The 17190-nt window shown below is 59.1% G+C and overlaps 1 protein-coding gene across 1 annotated transcript; it reads right to left on the minus strand.

Annotated features, from left to right (window-relative positions):
- Positions 1 to 12725: 12725 nt before the first annotated feature.
- On the minus strand, positions 12726 to 16739 carry FOXD1 (forkhead box D1). Its single transcript, XM_052778982.1, has one exon. It carries the CDS (start codon positions 16629 to 16631, stop codon positions 15234 to 15236), a length of 1398 nt encoding a protein of 465 aa, XP_052634942.1. The 5' UTR covers positions 16632 to 16739; the 3' UTR covers positions 12726 to 15233.
- Positions 16740 to 17190: the final 451 nt, after the last annotated feature.

Consider the following 17190-nt stretch of genomic DNA (forward strand, 5'->3'; position numbering starts at 1 on the left):
TCTGTCTGTTTGTTTTACAACCTTGCACATATTTTTTTCAGCTCGCTTTTTTCTTAATGATGAAGGAATTGGCCAGGACCTAAACCGTGTGCTGGCACTCCTTGCCGCTCACTCTTACCTGTACTGATGGAAGATATTTTCCATCATCTTGAACAGGGAGGTGGCTCATGACTTAAGGTCACTGCTGAAAGCAGCCTAACATGCCAGTAAAACACACTGACACTGAACATCGCGTGTCCTTAGGCCGAGGTGTGCGGGCCGAAGGTCTCAACTATTTCAGAACAGGATTTCCCTCCCAGTTTACTCTTGCGGGGCCAACACACGCACACACATAGATGTTTAAAGCTTTTACTGGAAAAAGTAATGTGTGTACGAAGTAAAAAGTTTCCAGTACCCAACTGCGCCCTGCTCTAGTTTCTCCCTTGAAACCTTTCACGAAGTGTTATTTCCATGGGGGTGGGGGGGCGGTATCCCGGGATTAGCACCGTCCCTTAGCGTGAGAAGTCTGTTTCCACCTAGGGCGTTTAATGCTCTGAGGGACCCTCGGAAAGCAGTCCTGTCCTCCTCGAGGGGAAGAGGATATTTCCCCTCAGCCATGCCATTGCTCCTGCCCCGAGCAGGCCCCCTCTGTCCCCATCAGCCGGGCACGGCGCACCGGCGGGGGGGGGAGGAGAATGGGGGCGACACCCTGTCAGTTCAAGCCATCAGAACCCTCTTTTTTTGTTTTAATGACCTACAGCCTATTTTCTTTCCCTGAAGGATCCAGTCAGAGCTATTCCATTTGAAGCACTGGCTGTACAGCCTGACGGCAGGCCAAGTGAGAGTCCAGCGAGAGGAAGTTTAACAATGAGTTTCGGGGAAATGTGTGTATTCTTTGCTTGAAATGTGCTCCTGGTCAGAAATCCGGGCATAGCCCACCCGGCAGCTCTGCTCCCGAGCATCTCTGCTTCTTTTGGAGCAAAGCACTATCACTTTCACTTCGGTCAGCAATACCACATCAGGAAAATGAGGTGGCACCTGCACTGGCTCATGCGTAATCGCGATAGTTTAATGACGTCTGACTAGCAGACCCGTTATTTCCGACAGCCTGGTCTTTTAGAAGACCAGAAGCGTGGCAGGGTTGCGCGAAGACACCAGGCTGGCTTTCCAGCGATTAGGGAAGCTCAGCCGCCTTCACGCAGCCTGAGCCCCCGCCTGCGCCGGCTCTGCCGCTGCGGCGGCTGGGGGGGGGGGGGTGCTGCGTGGACGGGGAAGGTCCCCGTCACGCCAACCCGCACGGAGGGGCAAACACCCGGCGACGAGGGCTTCTTCGTGCCGCTGCACAGCGGGTGCTGGCTCGGGGGGAGTCGCAGGGGGGCCCGGCTCTCCCCTCACGCCAAGGGCGAGGGCGCCGTGGGCACCGCCGCCCAGGCGGGAAGGGCGAGGGGAAAGGGGGGCGAAGCCGCTTAGCGTTTAGAACGGTAATCCCGCGAAGGTATGGGGAGGCTCCCTGCGAAGTTCACGGGGAGCACTGGTGTGTTTCAGAGGGGAGCTGGGGGGGCCAGCGCCGGGTTGTCCCCCGCCGCCAGTGCAGAAGGGAGACGAGGGGAGCCCGGCTCCGGCGGAGAGGCGGTGGCGGCGGGGATATCCACAACCCTGGGCTTTCGGCATAGCCCGGCAGTTCCGAAACTTCCAGTGGGAGCACCCGCGCGGTAACCGTCCCGCCGGGACGCCCCGCTTCCAGGCGAGCAAGGCTGTCTGGAAACCTGTGCGGGGGGGGGGGGGGGGAAGAAAAGACCAAAACCAAACTACACCACACCAAACCAAAACCCACCCACAAGATCAGGACGCGAAATTAGGGTTTCGCAGGAGGCAGGGCGGGCCGGCATCACTGCCTGCCTGCCGCGCATACAGGCTCCGCCCGGGCGCTGCGGGCCGGTCCCACCGTCCTCGGCTTTGCCCGCCGCGGGCAGAGAGCTTCGGTGGCGGGGCGCCGCGGGGCCTCCTCCCTCGGCCGCCGTGCGGCACGCATGGACACGCGTGGGAGCAGGCGTGGGGCTCCCGCCGCGCTGCCAGCACCAGGCCCCGGAGCACTTGCCGCGGGTCCTGCGCGTCTCGTAGGGCAAGCGACATTAGGAAATAAAACACCCCGGGCCGATAAAATCCCCCAGCGCGACGCGGAGCAGGCTTCCCGCTTTAGAAGCTCTCCCCGTGTAAAGAGGTATTTGGGTTGTCTCCGAAATAATAAATCCCAACAGCAGACAATAAAATTTACTATCACAGGAGTAACAGAAGCCTAAAATATTCCGAACATGTTCCTTGAACAAATAACATAATCCCTGGCACACTGGAACACATGGTTTGCTTCAAACATGTTTCATTTTGTCATCGCATTGAGTGTACAGTATTTCTCTTTGGGTGCAAGAGTGATTGATATCTTTGGAAGAATTGTTTGCAAGAACATGAAAGTTGCCAAAGCAAACACGTTGGAGGGAAGTGTGCAGAAGGGGGAGCAGAAGTATTTGGAGTAGATCTGGGTTTGGGGAGTTCACACAGAGGTGAGACAGCTAGAAGTAGAACAAATAAAAACATTCTGCACACTTCATCTAAATAAATTATATACAAAATTTGCCCTTTTGTAGCCGGTAACAGTACAGTTACCACGCTTCCCTCATGCCCCTATAGAATGTGGGCTGGAAGCCAACTTTCTTCAGCTAATGATTTGTAACTTTTGCTCCACTTGAATGAATCTATTAATATTTAGATCTCTCCAATTCCGCTCCATACGAGCTGTCACCATTGTTAAACAAAATAATTTATTTACCTTCTGTTGTACGTGTCCAGCAGTGGCTTGCGTGGCTCGATGATGTACGTTAATAGGTTTTTCTTACGCTCCACTGCACCGGCCAAAGGCAAAACTTCACATATTTTGACCTTTCTTTCCAAAAAAATAATGTTTGACAAAACTCATTAGATCGCGCAAACTTTGGGGTGTTAATTTAATAACTTCCATTCCTGAAGGACAAATATTTATTTTAATTCCCCTTTTATCTATTTCTGCCATCAACATCTGGGGAAAGCCGTTGCTCTGGCTGGTTGAGATGGCCAGATCAGAGGGGACTTTGGCGGGAGATGGCGAGGAGTCCGTGGTTTCAGACACGTATTTCCGAGGCAAAACCCCTCACTTGGGCAGATCTCCCTCCCTCCGAAAAAACTCCCCTTAGGAAAGCCCCTGACCCTCCGCTCCCCACTTTCACGGCAGCAGCGGCCCCCGGGGCCCTGGGAAGGCCCCTTTCCCAGTGGGGTGGAGGGTGGGGTGGGGGGGCCTCCTGCATCAACCCACTGACCAGACACTTTCTGGAAAGAAAAAAAAAAGCCCACAGCTCCGTACATCCCGGAGAGTTCCCGCTTACCCGGGAATGAAATTCCACGGCCGGGGCAGGGGTCGGCTCTGACCCTGCGTCCCCCCTGCCCGGGATTTTCGCCGAGGACTGGATTTCAGAGAGGCTTAACCCATCTTCTCTTCCTGCCCTCAGCTTCCCCCGCCCCCAAAACATACAATACCCCATTTCTTGCCTTACTGCCAAGCCCGGGGTGATGGGCACAACTGCACAAAGGGACCCGCCGGGCAAGGGTACGGCCAGGACTCGCAGGAGTAGAGGAGCGGATGGGTGCCGGGGCACAGGTTTCAGCTAAACCTCTCAACCCGGAGCTCTGACCCTATGTTCATTCATGCTACTTGCAGAAATTCCCTATTTGGATTTAAAAAAAAAAAAAAAAAAAAAGAAGAAGAAAAATTCCCAGTGCTAACAAGGGAACTTGCAGTATAACGCCTACCAGGAAAACAATGTGAAACACGTAAAATGTAGACAAACAGCTCAGCAACCTGCTGATTGCAACGGACTACCAGGCACACAGCTGCAGCTGCCCCTGGGTCTGCACAAGGAGCATCCTCAGCCCTCGTCTGCTTGTTTTCCAAAAGAGAGAGGTCACCAGCATCAGGGCTTCCCCTGGGGCTCCAGAAGTGCAGATACTGGCCCTGGGAAGATCCTGCACTCTCTAAAATTAAGAAAACTAAAACAGAGTACAACTCAGCAAACTCCCAGTCACCCCTCACGCTGTGCTTTGATCCTTGCAGGCCGGGCACCCTCTCCTGACTGTCTCTTGGGCACCTCCGGAGCTGCGTTTCGTGGTGAAGGGCCCCAGAAGCTGTCCGTGGTGGAGGGGAGCAGGCAGGGGCACAGCCCATGAGCAGGGACAAGGGACAAGCCCGCCTTTTGGGAGGGGGTGGCCTCCCTCCTGATATCCTCAGCAGCCCGGCCGGCAGCTCCTGCTCGTCCCCCGGGGCCAAACCCCCTCCCTGGCGATGGGGGCTACCCTGTTCGCTCCCCGAGGTGGCCCCTGAGGGTGCCCTTCGCCGCAGAGGACCCCGGCGGAGCAAGGGTGAAATCCTCCGGGAGCATTTAACGGAAAGATGCTCTCTCTGGCAGCCGAGCAGATCTATCCTCTGAGCTGGGCTCGCTTTTGAAGAGGGAAAGGAAAAAAAGAAAAAAAAAAAAAGGAAAGTGGATTCTATGACCCTAAGGGAAATATTTGATTGGTTTTGTCCTTCGGATTCGTTCTGCTGAGTTCACCGGAATTAGACGAGATACAGCGTGAGCAGCTCCCCGCCTGGCCGAGGGCAGAGGACAGCGCGCCTGGAAGAGCGCGGCAGACCTGGGACACGGCGGGGGCCGCCCCCCTTCCCACCTGCCTGCTCGCCCGGGGCTCAGAGCCAGTCCTTCCCCCACCGGCAACGCCGCCTGATTGCTGGGGCCAAGAGGAGCACGCTGAACAGGCCCTCCCAATTCTCTCCCGTTCCCCTCCCCAGCAGAGAGAGGGTCTCTGGAGAAAGTGACTCTGGAAGCTTGGAAGAAAAGGGAAGATGCCACTTGGCTGGCCGTGCTTGCCGCTCCCGTAGGTCTTTCTCCCACGAGATCCCACCCGCCAGGGGCTCAAAGGGGCCTCTCCTGGGGGAAGGCGGGGAGAACGGGACGCAGGTACTTTCCCCTGGCAGGTACGACTGTTACTCCAGAAGGGCCCATGCAGTCGTTCTAAAAAAAAAAAAAAGAATTTTAAAAAAATCCTATCCCAGCTTTACCCCACTCTGCTGGCACGTGGTGCGCTGCAGTCACCAAAGACTCCGGGGTGAAATCCGCACCGCCAGTCCCTCCGACCCCCCCCCCCCCGACGGCACCGACGGGGCCGCAGGGCGCCCCCCCGTTCTTTGCCGGCACAAGGAGGGCGCGGCCCGCCGGGTGAGCGCCGTCTTCGGCACCGACTGTCGGGAGCTCGCCGCCTGCCAAGTCTTGAGTGCGAGCTCTTTTCAGGCACTTCTGGTCATATCTAGCCCGTAAATTAAAGCATCTGGGTGTAGCAGGCTGGTGTTAATGAAGAGAACATTTTCCTCCTTCCTTCCCCCGTCAGCACCAATCTTTTATTCGCGTTTATGAGGACGAAAACCCCTCTATCGTACGGGGAAGAAGCCGCGCCGCAGATTCGGGAGGTGCTCACACACGGCAGTGCTCCGCCGGGGCTGGCCCCCCCCGGGAGCGGGGCACCCTGAGGGCCCCCCGCGACCCCGCCCGCGGCCCGGGGGCCGTGGGGCAGGAAACCCGGGTCCGAGCTGCTCCGGGGGCTGCAAACGCGTGCGTGCCTGTTTGGGTGCGCGGGGGTGTTCCCAGCGCCGAGCTGGAGGCACAGGGCACCCCGGGGGGAGATTTCCCGGCCGCTTTTCCCTCACCCCGCCCGCCGGCCCGTTGGAAATTGCCGCTCCTCCTGGGCTTCCCGCAGGCAGCGTTTTGGGGGGCAGGAGCTGCCCCCCCCACCGGTGGGTGACCTTTCCCCACCCACCCTCGGCCCCTTTTGTACCCCGCCGGTGCTTTCCGATCCAGGCCGGCGCGGCACAGCGGGGACGACAGCGAGGCAAGGAGGCGAGCAGGGCTCCGCACCTGCGCACCCACCGCGGCCGCGGGGCCGCTGGGCGAGGGGAGGAGGACGGCGGCCTTTTCTCCTTCCCCGAGCTCCCTCCTCGCTGGCAGCAGGCAGAGGAGCAGGAGCTGGGAGCCCAATCCAGACCCCCCTCCCCCATCGCTCCGCCGGGGTCGGGAGCATCCCGGCCGCTGAGAGACCCCGAGGGCGGAGAGCCTGGGCCTGCGAGCAGGAAAGCCAGAGACGAACAAAACTTAACGCCTGGGGAGAAAGACTTGGACCTAGCGCCATTTTTCTGCCCTCCGTTTTTATAGCTGCGTTATCTCTTTCTCTCCCCCCCCCCTTTTTTTTTCTCCGCTCTTTCTCTTTTCGAGGTGGGGGCGGGGTGGTGGTGGAGGGAAGTAATTCTGCTGAACAGAAAAGCCGGGCCCGGGAAGGAGTTTCTTTTGACTGCTCAGGGTGATCTATCCAGGCCCTCTAATTAGAGAGGGATCCAGGGTGGCATGAGTTTCCAAACATTTTAATCGAGCTTTAAGCAGAGCTCTTTTCAATGGCAGGAGATAAATGTAGCAACTGTTACCATCCCCCTGAATGGCCACCTCCCATGGCGGGCATTCAGCCTTCCTTTCACAAGCCCTAAGCAGTTTAGTCTATGGACCCAGCAACACTCCACATATCTTCTAATTAGTCTAATTAGAAAGGTGGATTGATAGATGCAAGGAAGACAGAGTTAAGTTAGGAAGATGCTCAATGCTGCCAATCTGCGCCGGGGAGCGGATTATTCCCTGTGGGAGGAAAAAAAATAAGGGAAAATAAAAAAAAGAAAAAGGAGGAAAGAAGAAAGAGAGAGAGAGGGAGAATCCCGGAACCCGACACGAAGGACAAGCCCGAGGAATCCGAGGGCCAGGAGCTGCTGTCTCTTAATGGAGGGGGACACGTAACTGAGGTGCCTTTCCTGGCCGGGTTTTCCCCCAGTGGGTTTGGCTGTCTGCCGTCCCGGGCTGGAAGCGCTCCCCGCGGCGCGGCACAGCCCCGCGCCAGGCCGCGCCGTCGGGGCACCGCTCTGGCCCCCGCCGGCTAGCCGCTGGGACGGGGGGCCCCGCGGTCACACACGCATGGAGGGGAAGGAAGACAAAGGGGAGGGCGCCGAGAAGCGGCTTGCTTCCTGGGTCCCCACCTCGGCCCGGGGAGCCGGCACCCGCGGAGAACCCGTCGAGGCTGCGTTTGTGCAGGGGTGCGCGATAGGGGTCTGGTTGGGGTGCAGGGGCAGGCGGGGGGCTGAGGAGGCTCTCCGCCCCACATTCCAGCCTACCACCGCCTCCTCGCAGGGAGGAAGGTGTGGAGGGAAGCAGCGCGGGTGGCTGGAGGAAGGCTGAACCTTTAATTGGGCGATAAATCAGGGAGGGGAGCATGGGGCAGTGAGCGCAGGTGTCAAAACAGAGGAAAAGTCGGTCGGCCAGCACGGCAGAGCAGGGCACGGCCTCCTCGCCCCCTCCCCCCGCTAATGTCACCCTGGTAAGTCTCCCGCCCGCAGACGGGACGGGGAAGGGGGGGAGGCGGACAAGGCAGGGCCAGCGGATCGCGAGTCCCTCCGGGCCACGGTGGGGAACTGGGCCGTGCGTGGGCTCCTTCTCCTCGCCACGTCCCGGGCGAGCGTGTCCACCGGTGGCCTTCCCCCTTCTCTTTCTTCCGCCAGGCCGGCACGAAAACCCGCGGGAGAAGTATGGCGGAGGGAAAGGTCCTCACGTCTCATATGGGCACCCTGCGGCAACTGAGCCCCAGGTCCCCTTCCCGCCCGCTCTCCTTGCTCCTTCCCCCCCGCCCCCCGCCCACCCCCACCTGCCTGCAAGTGCGGGGGCACTTGCTCGCTCTCTGGCAGATTGGGATTACGGACCAAATTGTAAGCGATTTCAAATTCAATACTTCGCTTGGGAAAAGGGGGGGTGGGGGGTGGAATTAAGACCCAGCCTGACAAAGTCCCTGATCAAACTGCTGGGGAAAGGGGATTCGTAGACAAAAGGAAACAACGGAAGTCTCGTTAGATCATTTTTCTGGACATTGTTTATGGTCTGAAGGGATCAATCGTTTCAAAATGTTACCAGTAAAAATGATCCTGTGTGGAATGCAGCTAATCCTTTTAGGTTCCTGTCAACTGTTTCCACTCAAGGAATCCGATTTTTCAAATCAAAGATGCAGAACTCAATTGCCGAGGGATTTATAGCGCCGGCACCGGGCTCCCGGCCTGCCGACCCTCCCCCCCCCGGCCCCCAGCGCCCCATGGTGTCTCCAAACGCCCCGCGTGGGTGCCGAAGGCAGGACAGGGCTGGGCCGCGGGTTATCCGTGTCGGGGCTGGTTATGAACCCAGGGCGCTCCCTCGACGGCAGCTGTGGTCTGCTCTGCCGGCGGGCGGCCGGGTGCCCAGTGCAGCCCAGGTAGGGCGGCAGCCTACCTGGGGCCGGGAGGAGGCACGGAGCAGCCGGTCCCCTCCAGCCGGGCTCCCCGCAGCTTCCCCGGCTCTGCCCCGGCGCGGCCACGGAGATTTGCGCCGCTCACCCGGGCGAACGGCGTCGTCTCGCAGCCTCAGGCGCAGCAGCAGCAGCAGCTCCGGGGCTGGGTGCAAAATCCCTTGTGGGAGCTCTGGGTTTGGCTTGTCCCCCGCGTTAGCAAGTTGTTGCGGGCTTCCTCTGGATGGGGAGGAGGCTGGCGGGGAAGGGAGTCAGTCGGATAAAAGCAGAGATATCCACGTCGCTTATCGGTAGCTCCGCTCCGGTGCGTGGGCCGGGGACCTGCCTCGGGGGCGGGCGGGCGGGACCGGGGTCTCCCCCGAAAAACATGTCCCGGTCTGAACACCCGGGGAAGAGCCATCGCGAGGGGAGTCGTGCTGAAAGCGATCTAAAGAGATTAATTTCCAGAGAAGGGCCGCCCTTTGGCTTCTCGTACAGGAGCGGGAGGCAGAGGGGAGGAGGTCTGCGGTTTGGTGTTAGCGGGGCCGCCGGCTGCCGAGCGCTTGCGGGACAGTACGAGGACACACACACTCGTGTGCGCTGCCCCAGGCGCAGCGCCGTCTGCGCGGAGAAAGGCAAGCTAAGGACTTCCAGGAAGGCGGGGAGGATATTTGACAGAACCCGCCGAGCTGCCCCAGGCGGGATTTTGTGCAATCAAAGGCAAGCTGGAACGGACAGTATAAATTATCTGCCACGGTCCGTAATTTCCCACCCCATACACTTTCGGGCAAGCCAGTCACCTGACGTACCTACCTCTCCTCGCCCCGCGCTGCACAATTTTTTTTTTTTCACCTATGGTTCCTTTAATCGTGAACCATTGATCCGAAGAGACTGCCTTCCTTTACCCCTCCCTTCGTGCAGCCGTCAGGTGGAATTTCACCGTATACACGTATATTAGAAAGCTATCAGTTTCGTCTAGTGGTTGCTGAATAAGCAGACATGACAGTGTTTATTTTACGAAAAGAAAACCCGAGGAAGACACCTAATTTATCTTGATTGTGTGTATTTAACGTATTTCGTGTATACAGGTGTGCAAGCGCTCTCCCGTAATGGAAGTTGAGAAGCAGACCCACGTCCAGCGCGGTAAGAAGGGCCGTACTCCCGGGTTCTGCAAGGACTTCCCGAAGCGTGGGCATTTGCCAGAGCGACCACCGCCGTGCTAGAGGTGCGCGGGCGCGGGTCGGTGGCAGCACCGGGCCCCGGGCACACAGGCCTGAACGTACACACGCGTTTCGATGCACGCAGATGTTTTTCTGTTGCGCGGAGGGGCGAGAAATACCTTCGGATTAATCGTGGATAAGGCTTTCTCAGACTCAGACAACGAATTAATGCAACAACTGAAATCTCTATTTATCCTTTTGCTTCCAAGATAAATTGTATAATTTATCATCTAAATATGGGGCCCCGCAGACTTCTGCGTGCCGTTTTGCTCCATCAACGAAAGGGAAACTTAGAATCAATTCAACAGGTCTCTTGTGGTTTGGTGAAAGGGCAAGTTTAATTATTTTGATTAAAAAAGCCAACACAACTTTCCCTCTGAATCCAGCTCAGCGATATCGTTTCTGAATTTGGCTAGACACTGCATTTAAAAAAGAAATAAATTTTAAAAGTCTTCCGTACAGTTCAGTCCATATTTTTTTCTACTTTCTGGGCACTCCGGGGCCTAGCCGGTGGGTCTTCCCTTTCCTCCGAGGCGCAGACCGCCGCTGGAGCCCCGCTGCGCCTCGCCGCGGCAGCCCGCGGAGCCAGAGCCCTCCACTGAAGGCACATCTTCGTACGAGGCGCATCTTCCGCGGGGTTCCCGCGGTGATTCCCGCCGAGCCGCCACCGGGTCCCTCCCCGCTCCTACGGGCAGTCGCGGCGCGGAGCACCGCCGCGGCCACGGAGGCTCTGCCCCGCTGCGCAGCCGGGCACAGCCCGCGGTGCCACCCGTGCTGCTGCAGCCGGGCGGGCCGAGAGTTTTGCCGCGGGGCTCCCTACGCGCCCACCCCGCCCCCCCCCCCCCCAACTCCGCAGCCTTTGCCTCTCCTCTTTTGGGTCGCGCCGGGAGCTGCGCGGTGAGCCGGGCCGGGCGGCGAGGCGGGGGGGGGGGGGCGGCGAGTCTGCGAGGCCGGCAGCCCGCAGCACCCCTCCGGGCGAGGACCGGCGGTGGGGCATGGCGCTTTTCTGCAAGAGAAAAACGGGCACAAGGAGTTTACCGATTTGGGGCTCTCCTGCAGGTCTCCGCCTCCCCCCAAATCGGTGGGGACCCATCTGTGCAGAGAGGCAGCGAGCACATTTGCTGCCGCAGCGTGGATCCGAAGGCAGCTCGTTACCGTCGGGAGTGCCATTTTCCTGCACACACTTACACACATACACACACTTATGCACGAATCTTCCCTCCGCATCACTGTCGCACTTTGCTGCGCGGGGAAGGGGCAGCGAGCGGAGAGCCCACGGCGGCTGCTCGACGTGGCTCTCACGGTGGGGGTTGCGGAGGGGAAAGGACTTAACGGAGAAGGGCGGAGGAGCCCTGCAGTCACCTGCCGCAGGTCACCGGGGACGTGCGGGTGAGGGGCGGCGGAGGCGGAGGGCGAGCGGACACCTACCTGCTCGGGAGGCGCGCGGCTGCGGGCACACGGCGGCCGGTCCCCGCGTCCCGCCGATGTGTGCGGCCCGCGGCCGCGCCGAAAGGGGAGCGGGAGAAACTTCGCTGCCGATGGGGGAGCCGCTGGTAACAAGCTGGAAAACTGATCTGCTTTGGTTAGCAAGTCCCAGAGCAGGGAGCGTTTGGCCACGATCATGATTTCCGTGACTTCTGTCAAACACGGTATTATCAGAGACTGCGCAAGTACTTACTGCAAGGAATGAGGGAAAGCACTACATACGGAGCGGAGCCTCCGGGCCGTGCCAAGGGTCTGTTAAAACAGATCCACTTTCTAACAGATCCCCCGCACAGGCCTCAGCCTCGGCGGGGGCGACCGTGCACTCTGCCCTCGGCACCGGCGCTGCAGGAAGTGCAGCAGCTGAGAGCAGGTGAGGCCCTCACCCCCCCCCCTTTCACCCTCCAGACTCGGGGACGGCCCTGGGTACTTGAGACCAGCCTGCAAGCACGGAGGGTGCAGCAGCCGACGCTCTGCTGCCCCCAGGGGTGCCTCTCGCTGCACCGGAAAAATAACCGTGAGCAAATGCATGGCCCGAAGGAGCTGCGGATGGGGAAGGTTTGGGAGGAGACGAGCTTCAGGGCCGGGAAGCCGCGCACGGGGGGCCCGGCCGGACCCCCGGGCTGGGCTGCCCGCCGCGGCCCACGCCGGTGCCGGCAGAGCCGGCGCGATGTCGGGCCCATCTGCGCAAGGCGGGGGGAGCACTTCGGCGGGAAGGCCGCAGTGTGCGGACGTGCAAACTAATCAGCTTCGAAACGGGGGAGGGAAGGGGAAGCTTCTTTTATAGGGGATGTGGGAAGGGACCTAACACAGTCCTGCTTGGGCGAAACGTTATACAAGATGCTTAAAAAGAAATAATTAAAAAAACCTCCTAATTACAAATATATAAATCACCCAACAGAAAGAAAGAAATATGTGGAAGGAAACGTTTCTGGATGGAGACACTGTGTGTGGCATAAAAAGCGATTGAATACATAAGGGCTTCATTAAATTCCCAATAGATAACATTTGGCTAAATCTATCCCTAGATTAAAACTCTGCATAATAGCACCATAAACTAAAAAGTTTCTTTTTGTGTGGTCCTTCTGGAGGAACTGATTGAAACATTAGCCCCCTCATAGAGCAATCCCCTCCCAATTCAGCTCCAGTAATTCATCTCTCAACCCTACGGGGATATGATGAGAAAAGGAGACGGGTTAATGAGTCCACACTTTGTAGCTAGGAGGAGGAGAAGGAGGCGACACCATCCTGTTTGTCCCACCAGCTTGTTTTTTAGGGCCGAGCCTGTTTTGGTGGAATTGTTCGTCCGGGCTCCGTCCCTGCGAGAACTACACGTCCCCTCTGTTCGCCTTGAAAGCCGGGGGGGGGGGGGAACGGAGGGCCATTTGCATGCGAATGGGGCGCTGAGGCCCGGCGGTGCTGCGAGCCCGTCAAAGGGCTGCGGGGCCGCCGCCTTTTCTGGCGGCACCTGCTCCGGTGCAGCGGTGCGGGGAGCCGGGACCGCCGAGGCCGGGCGGCTACCCCGCGGACTCGGAGAAAGCAAGCGAAGGGGTCTTCCGCCAGCATCACAGACCCCCTCCCCGACCCCTTTCCTCAGCCCTTAAAAAAAAAAAAAAAAAAGCTCCACCGCGTGTAGCAATTTGCTCCTCCTGCCGGCTTCCCTGCCAGCTCCCAGGTGAAGGCCCTGTCCGCGCAGGATGCAGACGACCGGCGTAAAGCGTGGAAGGAGCGAGTGCCCGAGCAGTTTCCTCGCCATGTCCCTCTGAGGACGGTTTTCCCCTGAGGGGACCCGAGAGAAGGGCGGCGGGCTGGCTCGCAGAGGAAGTCGCCCGGCTCCCCTGGGTTTGCTGCGGAGAAGCCAAGAGAAACAAACACCGGGGCGCCGGCACCTGCTCGTCCCATCTCACTGGCCGGGGACAGCGCCAGGACGCGCTTGGCCCTTCGCACCGGGCCGCTGCCCCAGCGGCCAGAAGCCGGACCGACCGCAAGCAGCATCCCTCCTCGAGGAGCCCGGCACCGCCGCGCTCACGGCTACAGCCGCCTTCTCCCTCCACGCAAAACCTTTCCCTGCTTGATTTTAGCCGCGGCTCCGAGGGGCCCCTAAGCCAGGCTCGGTACCCCGCGCTGGGGCGCGGCGGCCCAGCGCATCTACCCCGGCCGGGCCCGGGGAAAGCGAGTTAATCGGTCCCTCGGGAAAGGGATGCGCCTTGCCCGAAGGGTACGTACGCCGTGCCTCTGGGATCTTTTCTCTTTCTAAAAAGAAATTAAACGGGACTCTACTTCCTTGTCCTCTGAGGGACGTGGGACACGCAAAGAAGCCCTCCAGCTGCAGACTGCAATTGGAGCCCAGCAGAGATCTTGGGTCCAGTCTTTCCTCTGATTGAAAATCATTAATTTAACCCTGAATTGCTACAAACAAACCAGAAAAGCATCACTTTTCTATCCACGAAAATACTTAAAACCGAGGCGACGAGGTACTTCGATATGTAAAAGCACGTAACCACACGACCTTCCCCATCTCACTCCAAAGAGCACTAAAAGGCATCCCTCCTATTTTTTTCCCTTTTTTTTTACGAAAACTCACGTAATTTATCCCTGAATCTACTAAATTGTTATAAATACAGTCGTACTTGAAAAGTGCCTCCCTCATTTGAAAAACGCATGAAATTCCTAGTCCACAACAAGCAACCACATGCCTACTCTTAAAACCTGTGATTCTCTTTTCATGCCTAAGCTCTGAATATTTGAGGCAGGCTTTTTGGTTAAAAAAAATAATTTTAGTCTATGAAACAGGTATCTATCAACCTCATGCACGTTAAGACAGTAATTCAGAATCAGGAAGGCTGCTTTCACGGTTTGTTTCATACTTACGTATCGTTACTTCAATAGCTCATGCACTTAGCTCATCATACGAGGATATTCCAATGCTCATTTTATACTATATGTATCGAAAAGTAGATACACATGTCTCTACTATCATCACAGAAACATAAGTGTCTAGAGCAAGTCTCTCTGAAGTTCAGTACGTGCCCCTTACTAGTAGTATTTTCCTTTGGGCCTCTTGGAAACCAAAATGTGATGCAGTTGTGATTTAGACAACACCCAAAAGCATAAAAATAGTTTAAACCTGGATTTTTAATCAATCCCCTGATTGGTGCCTTACAGAACTGGGCTTTACTCCCGCGAGAGAGACCTATTTCTATTTATTCCCTCTTTTGTCCTTGCTCTTTCTTTCGCGCGCGCGCGTGCGCGCGTGTGTGTGTGTATGTCTTTCATTCTCTGCTAGGGTTAGCAATGGTTTGACTGAAAAGATCATATTCTGATCTTCCTCGCGGTCAAATCCAGACATAACAAATTTCAAGCTGTAAAATTCTTTGGCTATTGTGCTATTAATCCCGAAGAAAAAAATATCAGTGTCCCAAAGAAGGGAGAAGTATTAAGGAGGGAAGGGTCCGAAGCCAATTGTTTGGCTGGGCTCCTTTGGTCTTTGGGTTTGTTTTTTTCTTTTTTTTTTGTTTTAAAATTAAAGATTTTATTTTTGAAAATGTGTAAAAATTTTACATTAAAATGGTACAATAATACTTGCCAGTAATTTTTAACAATATTCCTCATAAAGAATACGCATAAAGTACAAAATAAAAAACTCCGTAAGTCTATTATAATACAAAACACAGGTTAAAATAAGAAATGATAATCTTGACTTTCTTCTGTGTAAACATGTTAATCTTTTCTCTTCTTTTATAAAAGTACATGAGACAAGTGTACTAAAATGAAAAAGTATTGCTTTGCTGTCCTCCCTCAAGCCTTTTTTTTTTTTCCTGTACATTACTGTTTTCAAGCTCCTAGACCTGAGAATCTCTGAACTTTAACGGTTTAGAGACTTTATTTATCACCATTATTTTTTTTTCTGTTTAGGGAGTAAAGAGTAACTTTCCAATAGCATGACCGCCTGCCCGTGCAGCATCTAGACCTGGCTTTGCAGAAATACGGGTCCCGGGTGTCCCGCCGGTCGCGGCGGAATCCCCCCGAGCAACACCGCGCGATCCCCACGCAAAGCCCACAGCCGTCCGCCAGGCATCCGAGCAGCGGAGGAAGGAGATACCCCAGATCCTACCTTCGGAAAGACTCCCAAAACCCTTAACAGTTAGAGATCCGGGCCGCGAAGCCGGGGGCGGCGGGCAGGGCGGCGGCGGGAGGCAGGCCGCCCCCGGCGCTCCCCAGCGAGCGGGCCAGCCCCGGCGCCGCGGCCGACTGCGAGGCGCAGCTGCTGCCCGCGCCGGGCCCGGGCCCGGGCCCGGGGCCGGGGCCGGGGCCGGGGCCGGGCCCGGGCCCCCCCCCGATGATGCTCTCGATGGAGAAAGGCGAGCGGGCCAGCGCCGCGCCGCTGCCGGGCTTGGCGGCGTGCAGCGAGGCCGCCAGCGCCGGGCCCAGCGGGTGCGCGTAGCCGAAGGGCGTCCGTGCCAGCTCCGCCGCCGGCAGCAAGGGGCCCGGCGGCGCGGCGGCGGCGGCAGCGGCGGCGGCGGCGGCGGCGGCGGCGGCGGCGGCGGCGGGGGGCAGCGTCGCGCCGGGGGCGCTGCCGGGGGCGGCAGGGGGCTGGCGGGGCGGCGGGGAGGGGTGGTGGAAGGCGAAGAGGGCGGAGTGGGGGTGGTAGGGCTGGAGCTGGAGGCCGTAGCCGCAGCCGTAGGGTCCGTAGGCGCAGGGCGGCTGCTGCGGGGGCTGGGGCGGGGGCTGCGGGAGGAAGGCGGCGGGGTCCACGGCGCGCAGCAGCAGCTCGGGAGCCGGGAGCTGCTGCCGCTTGAAGCGCTTTCGGCGGCGCAGGAAGCTCCCGTTGTCGAACATGTCGGCGGACTCGGGGTCCAGCGTCCAGTAGTTGCCCTTGCCGGGGTTGCCGGGCTCCCGGGGGATCTTGACGAAGCAGTCGTTGAGGGAGAGGTTGTGGCGGATGCTGTTCTGCCAGGCGGGGAACTTCTCCCGGTAGTAGGGGAAGCGCCCGCTGATGAACTCGCAGATCTCGCTCAGCGTCAGCCGCTTCTTGGGGCTCTGCAGGATGGCCATGGTGATGAGGGCGATGTAGGAGTAGGGCGGCTTCACCAGGCTGTTCTTGCCGCCGCCCGCCCCGCCACCGCCACCGCCGCCGCCGCCTCCGCCCGCCCCGCCGCCCGTCGTCGCCTTCTGCGGGCCGCCCCGCGAGGGGGGCCGAGAGCCGCCGGCACCGTCCCCGCCGCCCGCCCCGCCGCCGCCGCCGCCGCCGCCGCCGCCGCCGCCGCCGCCGCCGCCGCCTCCGCCGCGCACGGGAGACCGCGGCAGCAGGGTGTCGTCGTGGAGGTCGCCCACATCCTCCTCGTCGTCTTCCTCCTCCTCCTCGTCCTCGTCCTCGTCCTCGTCCTCCTCCTCCTCCTCCTCCTCGGCGTAGGAACGGCGGCGGCGGGGCTGCGGCTCCTCGTCGTCCCCCTCGTCGTCCTCCTCGCCCACCACATCGATGTCGGTCTCCTCAGCCAGCGCCGATGCCTCGGACATCTCCGAGCTCAGGGTCATGGCGCGGCGGCGGGGCAGCGCATCGGTGGCGGCCGGCGCGGCGCGGCGGGCGGGCGGGCGCCCTCCCCGCCGCCGCCAGGCCCCCGCGCCGCTCCGCGGAGAGCCGCCCCGCCGCCGCCGCCGCCGCCGCCGCCGCGGGCAGGCGGGCCGCTCCGAGCCGCGCCGGCCCCCAGCGCCGCCGCCGCGCCGCGGGAGCGCTCCCGCCGCCCGCTCGGAGGCGGCGGCGGCGGCTGTTTTGGGTTTTGTTTCGGGGTATTTTTTGCTGCTTTTTGGATTTCTCTCGCGCTCTCGCCCTCTCTCCTTTTTCCCCCCTCCCCTCCCCCTTTTGGGGGGGTCTTTGGGTTTGGGTTTTTTTTTTGGTCGGGGTCGGGGCCGAGGGGGCGGGGGGGCTGTGCCGCCGCGCCTGGAAGTCGGTTCCCCCTTCTTTCTCCTCACCTCAGCCCCCAGACATTAATGGATGCGGGGCAGGAGGCAGCGCGCCTAGTCCTGGGAGGAGGAGAGGGGAGGAGGCTGGCGAGGAGGGAGGGCGGAGCGGGCGGCTTGCCGGCCCTTAGGAAAG

This window comes from Harpia harpyja, chromosome Z (genome assembly GCF_026419915.1).
Source record: "Harpia harpyja isolate bHarHar1 chromosome Z, bHarHar1 primary haplotype, whole genome shotgun sequence".
Taxonomy (NCBI): domain Eukaryota; kingdom Metazoa; phylum Chordata; class Aves; order Accipitriformes; family Accipitridae; genus Harpia; species Harpia harpyja.